A 12,102-nucleotide genomic window follows, 5' to 3' on the forward strand; every position below is an offset into this window, starting at 1 on the left:
CCGGGGAGAAGCTGGCAGGGCAGGCGCTGGGGACAGAGTGGCAGGGTCCACACTGTCTTTCCTGAGCTCAGGCTAACATCTTCCCAGAGGAAACTTGTTTGTCAGAGTGAGCAACTCCCTCCCACTTCCCTTCTCTCCTAGGATGCCAAGGGGGAGGACAACAGCGGCTGTTAAAATGGCACCTCTGTCTTCAGTGGTCTGGCTGCTCTTCCCATATCCCCGGCCTTATCAGCCCGTCTTATCCATAACAAGTCTCTGGCTCCCACAGACCACGATCAACACAGCCATTGAGAACACGCTGGAAGGAGCCCAGCTCCTGAGCTCCGGCACGGCAGGCTGCAGGGGGACCGCCAGGATCTCGATTTCCAGTGTCTGTAACCTCATGAAGTGTTGGGGTGTAGGGGGTGGGGAGCTTTATTTTCAGAATCTAGATTTTGTTTACGGCCTGGATGGTAGCTCGAGACACCGGCGGGAACTGGGAGGAGGGGAGTTATGGGGGGAAAAAAAAGAGGAACAAATGTAATCTGAACAATAAAGATTTAATTAAAAATTAAAAAAAAAAGACTACGGAGCTAAGTTTGTGAAAATAGACAAATACTCCCCTTGAACACTAAGCTTTAAGACCCCCTGTGCTCCGAGCACCTCTGTTCCCGTCAGCTCCTAGACTGAGTCTCAAGCCCCCCGGCCCCTACAGGAGCAGCGACAGCTGGTGAATTACTGGCAGCACCTGTCCACGCCGTGTTATTAACGCCGTTATTACGCCTTTCAGCACCACTGCCATCAGCACCTTCGGAAGGGTGAGCCCAGGGACAGGGCACCCTTCCAGGCGGTTTCTCTCCCTGATAACTACTATCCTAAGGCACTTCATGGCCAAGGAGAGTCAGTATTACACATATGGCATCTGAAATTATTCTAACGTTCAGACCACCAGTGCCATACCTGTGCTCCATAGCGGTGGAGAATTAAGATTTGATTTCATTCAGAAAACTCTTAACAAGCCTCTACTTTTTGACTGAGACAGTTGGAAGCCTAGCTGCAAGGCCTAAAATTTTAATTTAAGATCAAAATGACAAATTAAAATGCCCCCTCCTTTGAAGAATTATACATAGTCCATTCTTCCCAAGCTTTGGCGGCCATCCCACGGAAGCCAAGGATGACCTCGTGGGGACACCTGCTGGGAACTAAAAGGCCACATATGCACTGACCTGTAAGAATGAGACCCCCTAGTCTGTGGACTGGAGTGCCCTGAAATGCACAGCAACAAATTTCATAGTCATAATAAAGTGCCCAAGCTGTTGCTTGAATTCTGGTTACCTGTCTTATCTGGAAGCAACTGAATCCTCTCAGTTGGGAAGTTCAAGGGATAGAAGATACGAATTATCAACAAGGTCAAATAAGTATATCTAAATGCACCAGAGCCACATTTTCCCCAGGACCTTAAAGACACATGCTTGGAAAGAGATGGAAAGAGAACTGACTGTCAGAAATGCTAACAGGTAGCTTTTGAAGAACTCATTCCAAAGGAGAGACAGGGTCTTGAGAAGTTGCTGGTTCATAGATGGTTGGCAGAGTTGGGTGGTGGCAACATAAACATCAAGGATGAAAGAGGCCTAAAACTCATCTAATTCAATTTTACATGAATTGTTAAGAGTGGCAGAAAATGTTTCCAAACTACCATTGCCAAAAGAAAGAGCAATTGTAAGGCACACTGTTGGCAGCCAGCTGGTTGACCTGGCAGAAAACCTCACACTCACCAGCTGACTTGAAATCCCATTAACTACCCCCTCCCCAAAGATATCTTGGAAATAAGCTAGATCAGTATCTAGAATCACCACATGGGACCCCCCGCCCCCCGCCCCCAAGGCCATTTGTTCACAGCCCTCATAATGGATTGGCCAGGTGTGTCACAGTCCCCAGAAGACAAAATAGTGAACCCCAAGAGAAAGAGATTATATAAGAGGGGAAGGCAGCAAGTAGAAAGAGATACCAAATGAAGCCAAAGAGTGCAAGGCACATGAGACCAGCAGGCTGGTAGACACGGAGGCTAGAAAGGAATTGCCAGATTTCCCAGAATCCCCAGTGGGCTGCACAGCCTGGCTCAGACCTCCCCACAGGCTTTGTAAAAACGAGAAATGACACTGTCCAGATGATATTCGAGCCCACTGCCGACGTGCCACACAGCGAACACCATCTCTCATTTGGAGCAGACAGCTTACAGAACAGCCAGGGCAAGTGAAAACCTTCCAGGATGACTCTGATCCAAACCCACTGTTGGGTGCGTGTGTTTGGAAAGGTCCGGCTTAAAGGCCGAGTACAGATGTGAGAGCAGATTTTGGTGGGCAGTAGGGAGGAGGCGGATGGAGCTGCTGGCTTTTCCCTTGTTGTGGACTGGTCCTGCCATCTCAGGCATCTGCAGCTCAGTCTCAAAAACAGCCACATATTTCCCTGCCATGTTTCACCCTGAGGACAGGCAATTCAGTGAATTCTGTTAACTTCTTTACCCAGATGCAGGACGTTCTCTAGCGGGCTTCTCCTGGCGGCATTGTTGCAGTGGAGAAATGTTAATTCCCTGGGAGCACTCTGTGGAAGAAGGGGGGCAGCAGAGGCAAAGTAATCTCTTCCTTCAACCTCCTGAAAGATTGATTTACAAGGGGAAAGGCCTGCCTGGAGTCACACCAGAGGCCACAGCTTTTCGTCTCTGCAGCATCTGCCTGGGTCACGAAGGCCCAGCAACATCTGGCCCCACTGTGGCCTGGAAAGGAAGCAAAACTGGTTGGCCCATTTCTCAGGGTAGCAGGCCATCTTCCTGGAATTCCCTTCTCCAAGAGCAACCTCCTCTTCTGCATGTCCACTCCCTGCACAGCACGGATAAATAAGGAAGAGTGAGCCAAGTATGGCCTCACATGAGCAATTTCTCACACCGACTTGAGAGGGTCTTTGAAGATAGTGAGATGCAAGGAGGATCCTTCGTAGGAATACTTTCTTGGTGGGGGGTGTCTGGCCTTCTACACAGCTGAGGCCAGAGGTATCTGTAATGAGCTCTTTGCCTTAGTACTGCTGGAAGGAGCAAAGCAAATTAGAAAGTCCTGGGCTGAGAGGTGGGGGGAGGGGTAGGAAGACCAAGAAGAAAACCAGATATACTTGTATCTTATTGTGAAATAGATAAGCTTTAATATTCATATTTAATTTAAAGTCATCAAATTGAAAAAACAAAGTTGAAAGAAACTTTGGAAAAAAAATTGGGTGACACTGCTAAAACCAAAATCTAAGACAACATGTTTTCTCAATTTAAAAAAATTCCAGTGTGTACTGGGGCGCGGAGCGGGTGTTGAATAAATCAAGTGAAATTTTAATTTTAAAAGCAATCAACATTTCAAGAGCTGCCTTCATGTCTGAGGTCCCAGTACCAAAGTGACCACGTTCATTAATGAACAGAAGCCGCCCAGCATCGTGCCCAGAGCAAAAGCGAGATTTTCCTTCCATGCGGCAGGCTGCCCCTTTCTTCTTCTTTCTTCTTCTTCTTTTATAAACCTCAACCCTGACTGTTTCTAGTGGTAAACACAGGAACACCCATGCTGTGCAACGCTTCCAAGGAACACCAGGATGACAAGAGGCAAAATGTCACATCACACTGGGTGGTGGATCCTCAAGTTCCACATCCAAGTCGCTGGTCAGAGAAATGGCTGATGAAGTCAGAACTGCAGACACTTTCTTCCTACGGGCACTTGGGGAAGCTGCATGAACTCTTTCTGGCCACCGGAGATGGCATTTTTAAACAGTCACCTGGAGCAATGAAAGCACCTTCCAGAAGTATTTTACGTGCTTTCTGAGGGTCCTAACCTAGGCCCTGACAACCTGCTTCCTACAACTGGATACAACTCATCTTCAAGTGCTATTATGAACCAGATCAAATGCTCCTCATTTAATCCCAGCCAATCTGCCGAGTAGTAGCCAACCTTGCTGCACAGGTGAGTAACTGAAGCGGAAATGGATGAAGCTTCTCCAAGGTCACAGAGCAGTAACAAGGGAAGCAGGTTCTCGGACTGGAAAGCCCACAGCACATCTTTCACTTCCTGCTGGATTCTCGCACGATTTAAACGGCCGAAGAAAACCCAGAACGTGCAGCTCGGGCTTTAGAGTGAGATGCATCTGCGCTCGAACTGAACAGCCACTTGCTCTGTGAGGCACCACACCTGCGCCCCCTCCTTCAGGTCCCGATGAGTGGACTTCCGTGCCACTTCCTAACAAAGCACCGCACGGGAGGGACCGTCTCTGAAGAACCGGGGAATGGACACGCAAGCAGAGGGAGCTGCTTCCTCTCTCTCTCTCTCTCTCCCTCTCTCTCTCTCTGAACCTCCCTGGTCAGGGCAGGATGGGGTTGGCCCTATTACTTAGCTCCCGGGGTGAGCACATGGCTCCAGCCTGGCTTTCTGGGGCGCCACCATGAAAGAGATGATCTTGGAACTACTGGTTGCCTTTCTTACCACCACGGAGAGAGAGTCTCTCTGAGAATGCTGCCAACAAAGTAGAGAAAGAGAGATTCTTCTGAGCCCCTGGAGGCAGCCATGCCTGAGGCTAGAAGCCCTGAACTTCCGGGTTAAATGAACCAATCAAACCTGGCACATGGGGCAGCCAAGGGCACTGACAAATACAAGTCCATCTGATACAAATGTCTGAAGCTTGTTTCCATCCCGCAACCTCCCAGGCATAATGTGCCTGGGAGAAAACCTGGGATCTTTATGTGAGTAAAAAAGGAGCTGGAGAAATCTTACCCAACAGAAGGATGCTTTTCCAGAAAAACAGACACTCAGGATGCCTGCAGGCTGCAGACTCCATCTTTGGGTAATAAGCCTTCCCTCCGTGGCCCTAGATCATTGGTGACAATGACGAGGCACCTGCAGGCCTTTGTATTTGCCGTGCAGAAGCCGTGCAGATATGAAACCATCCGCACGTCCTTGCTCTCACTGAGGCCTGAGAGCCGACAAAGAAAAAGACTTCACGCACACCTACCTGAAGCGCTGGAGACCCGGGACACGTCCTGGGCCTGGGTGGAGCGGTTGCGACTCTGCTGGCGACGCCGACCGCTGGCTGACCGCGTGGTGCGCACGTGGACCTCACTCACTTTGAAGAAGGCCACCATGAAAGGCTGCTTGTCATACGGGCCGTCTCTGCCCACCAGGCCTGCAGCTCGGGGGTTGATGCTGAGTCCTTGAATGCAAACCAAAGCATGCCCCTCTTTATTCCATGTAAACTTACTCCTGCAGCTGCATAGCGGATCCTTTCCGGCCTCCCAGGGACTAAGCATAAAGAATGCGGCTGAGGGGAAAGCATGTGTATTCTCGGATCTCTGGTGGCACCCTCTGGATGGACAAAATCAACACCCTCCTTCTAGCCATAGCTGGTGTGGCTAAGTGGTTAGAGCATCAGCCCTCACACCAAAGAGTTGAGGGTTTAATTCCCGGTCAAGGGCACAAACCTGGGTTACAGCTTCGATCCCTAGCCCAGGTCAGGGTGCTTGCAGAAGGCAACAGATCGACTTGTCTCTCTCACATCTCTCTCATTTCTGCGAGTCCTTTTCCTTCATATTCATTCTTTCTTTCTGATCATATTCATCCCAACCAGTGAGGTGACTTCAACACACAGAGCATGCCCACTCTGAGGGCCGTAAGGGGCCCTGGATCTGCTGAACTTGGGTGCTGCAGGAGAAGGGGTGCTGGGAGGGGTAGACAGGGTCAGGATTTAGCCTATGCTCCCATCTTTCTTTTTCTCAACATCATCCACCTGCCTTGCCTCTGAGTGCTCGCCTCCCATTGTTTCTCTCGGGACCTGGACCACCTACCCGTCTCCGAGTCCTTCCAGGGGAAGGTTTTGCTTTTCAGTAGCAGTTACGAGGAAACAGTAAAGGAAGTCATCGTGAGCTGAGGACTCAGCTGTAAACCACGGTTCTCTCATAACCGTTGAAGAGGAAATGAATGACAGCGACTCTTGGCCTGATTTTGGCAAACTTACCATCCCGAGTCACCACGCTCAGCTGAAGCCCCATGTTGTGCTGTGGGGTCACGACCCACAGATTGCTAGTGGCCGTGATGTCAAATTCCAGCCAGCCTTCTTCTGAGGCCCACACTACGCGGGTGTCCAGCAAAAAGAGGTCAGAGTCTCTGAAAGAAAGGAGAGGTGGTGCAGTGAATGGCCGGCTGTCCCCTCAGCTCACTCTCACTCTGTCCTGCCTGGTGTCACAATAAAAGATGCCAGTGTCAGATCAGGTCCCGCGTAAAGCAGTGTCCAGCGATCTGCAGCTCTGGCAGGCGTGGCACCACAGCGGGCAGGTGCTGACACGCGGAGAGATGACTGTGACAGGGCCCTGCAGAGAAACGGGTTTTCTCTGAAGATGGCAGGGCCCCTCAGCTTCACCCACAGCCTCGCTACGATGCTTACGCAAATCTCTTGAGGAATTAGGATAAATGACAGACAGATAGATAGGGTCATATTGTTCCTTACTTTATGGCTAATGAACTCTAGAAAGAGAGAAAGTGGGGGGGGGCAGTGAGGAAAAGGATTAAGAAAATATTAAAATCGGGATCAATATGAGCTTTCACAAAGTTGTGCTTTGCTCATTTTCTTTTTAACATTAAGATCTGATAATCTTCACGTTGAAATAAAGAGAAACCAGAAGCCACATCATATTTCTGAGTAATCACCAGTTCTTTTCCTTTAATTAAGGTATTTGCATGGTCTATGGTGAGTGTCAAGTCCTCTCTCGCCTGGACTGTGTGATGTGGGTGTATGTTGAGTGATTTTAAAGTTTATCCCAGCGCAGCTGTGAGCCAGGCTGGGGTTCTTTGAGGCAAACTTGTCGAGTCCATTCCTTCCATTGGGCTCCACAGGGAATATTTTTATACTTTTTACAGTTTTCAACTAACATAACCCAGGGGTTGTGGGAAGATGGAGTGAGGGTTTCTTCCTGCTCGCCCACATGTCATGGTAGAGCAGTGCCAGGGGACGGTCCCCTTCGTGTGCTGCAAGGACACTGAGTCTGAGCCCGGAATGGCCGTGACGGGGAGGGGGCGTGTTTTGGTCATGGAAAGATCTAAGTTCCCTGGTGCTGGCAATATTTTGCCGAAATATCTTAGAGCTGTGGTCAGCAAACCACGGCTCGCGAGCCACATGCGGCTCTTTGGCCCCTTGAGTGTGGCTCTTCCACAAAATACCACGTGTGGGCACGCACATACAGTGCAATTGAAACTTCGTGGCCCATGCGCAGAAGTCGGTATTTTGTGGAAGAGCTGGTATTTTGTGGAAGAGCCACATTCAAGGGGCCAAAGAACCGCATGTGGCTCGCGAGCCGCGGTTTTCCGAGCCGCAGTTTGCCAACCACTGTCTTAGAGGATAGAAAATTACTGGAATTAAATACTAAATTTAAGACGAGCATGTCAATACTAATGAAGTACATTTAAATCAGTGATAAAGTGTTTCCATATACTTTACTTTCCTCAGTCGTTAGGACAATCCCGAAAGCTCGGAAGAACATTGCTATCCCCATTTTACAGCCGGGGAAACTGAGATTCAGGTGTGAGGTTAGTGTCATGTGGCCAAGATCAAAAGCTGGTAAGTGAAAGAACTAGCCAGTGAAAAGAATGTGGACTCAGTTTCCCATAATGACATCCTGCCTTCTGAGATTACCCAAGACAACCTGTGACAAGTGAATACAATTTATCGCTATTCTTTTGAGTATCTGTGAGGCCTGTGAAACATCCGAGTTAAGAATTTTAGATTTCTCAGAGGGGAAACTATTTTTCCTGTTTACATGGCTTAGAGTTAGAAGAAAACGCTATTGTCATCTTCTCCAAGCTTAAAACAGTAGGTACAGCTAAAAGTAGTTTACTCAGCTGCTGAACAGAGTCTGTAGGGGGCACATTCAGGCCTGCCATCTTTAAAGCGCTCTCCTACCCGCATGTGTCACACCCCCTGCTGACAAATCACCCCCCCCCCTCTGTTACTGAGGTAACTGTGAGCAGGGAGATGGGGTGTCCATGGAAAACAGCAAGAGGGGATGGCAAGTCCAAAGCTTTGAAGTTCAGATGCAAGAAGACATAAATCCTGCTCTGGAAGGTCTGAGAAGCCCTTATCCAGCAATAACAGGCCTATGGACAGTTCTGTGGGAGGAGCAGCCTGGGCCCCAGGAAGCACAGGACAGATGCTCCTCAGAGCAGCACCCTCGAATGAAGATGCTGTGGGAATTTCGGGCGTGAGGCTGCCCCTGAGGCAAAGAGCATCAGTGCGTGGGCTATTGCCACAGGTCCCTTGTTGCTACTTACAGAGCTTCAATGATACACACAATGTTAAGGTCTTGTAACAAAGACGGAGAAATATACAAGAGCAAGTGGCAGGTGGGACAGAAGGCCAGCTTCCAAAAACAGGTGAGAGAAAGCAGAGAAAAGGAAAAAAGAGAAGGGCATGGGTAAAAGAGGGCGAACATGAATCAAAAGCTAAACGTGGGAAGAGTGTTGCCAAGAAGATAATAATCACGATGTGGAAGAAATTAAATGTTCAGGGAGAATGGGGAGAGTGGACTCAGAGAGCCCAAGTGTCTATCTTGTCTCTGCTCCTAAGAATTCCTGTTTCTGCCGCTCCCCTGGCTGCATAGTAAGGACAAGGCCGTCCTCACTGCGTAAGAGCCCCGTGGGGTTCAGGGGTTCATGAACCTGGTCCAGCAGCTGAGGGCAGGGAGAAAACCCTGCTCACTGGCAGCCAGACAGTTTCAGATTTAGATGATTAAATCCAGGACCCTGAGGTCCTGTGGAAGGGAGGTGAGGTAGAGCATGGACTTAAGATAACTGGACTAAGTGGAGAGAGAAACAACAAATATTTACTGTGCCTTCTATACACACGTATGCGCCAAGAGCCTCTCTATTCCTTGGGAAGCCTGGAGAGGTGGGTCCTGTAGCTGACGGCAGGGAGCCTAGAAAGGGTAAGTGCATTAAGGTCACAGGTATTAGGTGGGCTGAGCAGAACTGAAAGTCAGAGCCGGACTCTTAGCCACCACATTTCTCAAAAGCAGTCAAGAAACATCCAAGGCACAGGTTGAAATGACTGAGCAAAGGCTCATTGTAAGGTAAGGGATCACAATGTACTGCACGTAAATGCCAAAGTCGGGTGGATACAGAAAACACTGGAATGTACTCAGGGCTGTCACAGGATCCTATCAGGGTACGGGAGGAAGCGGGGAAGTGTGTGAGAGGGATCCGAGAGGGATTGCCCAGTCTCGCCCTATCCCTGCTCCTAGGCAGGACACTCTCGATGAGACTGAGCCCACCACTGACACGCAGTCACACAGCCATGGTGAGGAACTTTCAGAATCACAGCTTTAAGAAACAACTGTGCTGGCTCACCCTCAATGCTTCCAATAGCTCAGGTATTTAAGAGCCACGATTTATGGCAAGTCAATGAAATGGTTCTGGTCTGACCCACATCTATTTACTTTTCTTCAGTGACACATGGCTTTCTTAGTCTACCACCTCTGTGAAAGTGTAGCCTCGAGCAAGATGCACCTGAGTTCCCTGTGTGAAAAACAAGGATGCCCCTCTACAGGGTTGAGGTCTGTTATTTCCATCTAAAATATAGTCTCCTCCCAACAGAGTCCTAGGGTCTGGCCAATCTGACCACAGCTGGATTATTTGGACCCTCCCACTGAATGATAGACATTCAATTGAGCATATTATAAAAGAAAATGCTGAAACAAGATAGAGATATAATTTTGAATGAATTTATTGCCTGTTTTGTTCACAACCAACTCATAGACCCATGTTTCATGATGAATATGCATTCCATATTCAAGGATACAACAGTATTATTCTCAATGTGATCCCAACTCAAGGACATGAGTTTCCTCATATTGTGATCATCCTGGACAAATGAAACTCTCAACAATGGACCACACATGACTGATCTCATCCAAGCCACTCATTAGACTTTTAGAATTAGTGTTTGTGGATGAGATCAACCATGTGTGGTCCATCCCGTCGCACAGCCTCCAAGGTACCTATCCTTGTCAGTGATATTCCATCTGGCCGTGGAGCAGGCGGCACTAGGGGCAAACACAGTGGGTTTCTCTCTTTGCCCTTGGAGAAGGTCAGGGGGCATCTCAGTTCCTGATTTTGACTTTTCCTGACAAATGCTATCCATCAAAGTCACACTGCCCTGGATAAAGTGCAACTGTGTTTACTACTAGCCACTTCAGTAGGAAAATGTTCTTCATAAAGGGAATTTATAGGTTTGAAGCAAGCAGATTTTTGAAATATTTGATAAGGTGAGTCTGTAGTTTGTTCCTTTACTTCTTCATAACATATTCCTGTGCCATTTATGGGTCTGGACTTAATGGCAAATTAAGATACAAAACAACATTCATACATTGGTGAATCAACTTTATGCAATAATGAAAATTCAATTTTCAAATTGGATGAAAGTCAAAGGAGTCAATCATTTTAGAAAATTAGTAAAACAAAGATTTGTATTTTTTTCTTATGCATATATCATATGCAGAGGATTATGTTTTAAATTTTACCACTAAAAAGACAGAAAAGAAGTAGGATTTGAAAAGATAACACTACAACTCAGGATAAACTACTACTACTACTACTACTCACACACACACACACAGATTTGAGTAACATAGGTGAATAGACATTATCTATAATAATAAAAGCATAATATGCTAATTAGACTGGACAGCTGAACGACCTTCTGGACGTCCTTCCGGATGAAGCCGGGCTGCGATGAATTTCGTGCATCGGGCCTCTAGTTACTATATAATTAGATAAATTCTCATTGATTTTATGCCACTTGATATTACCCAAATTTCATCTCAAGGATAGCATGGCATGAAGAGAAGGTTCAAATATCAAAGGGACATTTTATCTTCAACAAAACAATAAAAATCACTTTGCTGTCAGAATATTAACATAGCAAGCCTGTACATGGTATTTACTACATTACTGTACTAAGTGCTCTCACATATGTTAACTCCTCACAACCGCCATAAAAGGTAAATCATATTAACACCATCACAGGTTGGCAGATAAGGAAACTGAGGAACAGAGAGGTTAAGTAGTTTTCTCATGGTCACACAACCAGTAAGTATAGAGCTGGGGTTTGAAACCAATCTATTTGGCTCAAATGTTACATATGTTCTTCGCTGTCATAGCAGCCATTCTCCAGTTTAGCCTGCATTAGAACCCCCTGGAAGCCTGTGAACACACAGACTGCTAGGCCCACCCCAGAGTTCCTGAGGTGGGACCTGAGAATTAGCATTTCTAACAGGTTCCCACTGATGCTGATGCTGCTGGTCTGAGGACCACACTTTGACAGCCTCTGACCTACAGCATACTCCCTCTCTCTTATATATGGATAGTATTACCTTTACCTGCTTTTTAGACCTAAGGTTCAAAGCTATCTGCTGTCGAGATTTCTTGCTCCTTTCCTTAGACAGTGCAGAGCAAACGTGGATTGCTCTTCAAGTAACTGTCTGTCTTATGGACTGACCTTACCCTCAGGGAGTTATCAACATAGACTAATCATTGGAATCACAGGTAAGACCAAGTTCAAGGCAGCAGTTTAATGAGAAGCCTTGCTTCTATGTGTCTAAGACAGGGAGAAAGCAGAAGGTAGAAGATTATTTTATACTAGGGGCCCAGTGCACAAATTCATGCACCTTGAAAGGAACTGTGGGCAGCAAGGCTGCAGTAGGCACAGGGGCGGGTCTTGGCCCATCCTCTATGCCCCCGCCCGGCCCCTCCGGCCACAGCCCCAGTCCCCTGTCTGCCGGCAGTCCTGCACCCGCTGACAGTGCGGAGCAATTGGGGCCAGCACCAGCAGCGGGTATAAGCGGGGCTGTTGCCAGCAGTGGGTATGAGAGGCAGCTGCAGCCCAGATCTCCCCTCAGGAGCAGGGGGAGGTGGAGAAGCCCTGATGCCGCTTGCACTTGCTGATGGTGCCAAGTGATCGGGGCTGGCGCCAGGCGCTGATAATGGGTGCAAGTGGTGGCTCCATTGCCGGCAGCAGGTGTGAGCGCCGGGCAGGACTGTGGTGTGCGAGAGCAAAGAATTT

The 12,102-nt window shown here is 48.0% G+C and overlaps 1 protein-coding gene across 1 annotated transcript in view; it reads right to left on the bottom strand.

The window, feature by feature from the left end:
* The window catches only part of BMP6 (bone morphogenetic protein 6), a 42,885-nt gene that overhangs the window by 10,205 nt on the left and 20,578 nt on the right, over positions 1-12,102 (bottom strand). Inside the window, exons 3-4 of the mRNA XM_014446221.2 lie at positions 6,010-6,158; positions 5,011-5,208 (exon numbers count right to left, since the gene is read on the bottom strand). Coding sequence (XP_014301707.1) covers positions 5,011-5,208; positions 6,010-6,158 — 347 coding nt within the window. The remainder of the gene's footprint in view (positions 1-5,010; positions 5,209-6,009; positions 6,159-12,102) is intronic.

This window comes from Myotis lucifugus, unplaced genomic scaffold (genome assembly GCF_000147115.1).
Source record: "Myotis lucifugus unplaced genomic scaffold, Myoluc2.0 scaffold_516, whole genome shotgun sequence".
Lineage (NCBI taxonomy): Eukaryota > Metazoa > Chordata > Mammalia > Chiroptera > Vespertilionidae > Myotis > Myotis lucifugus.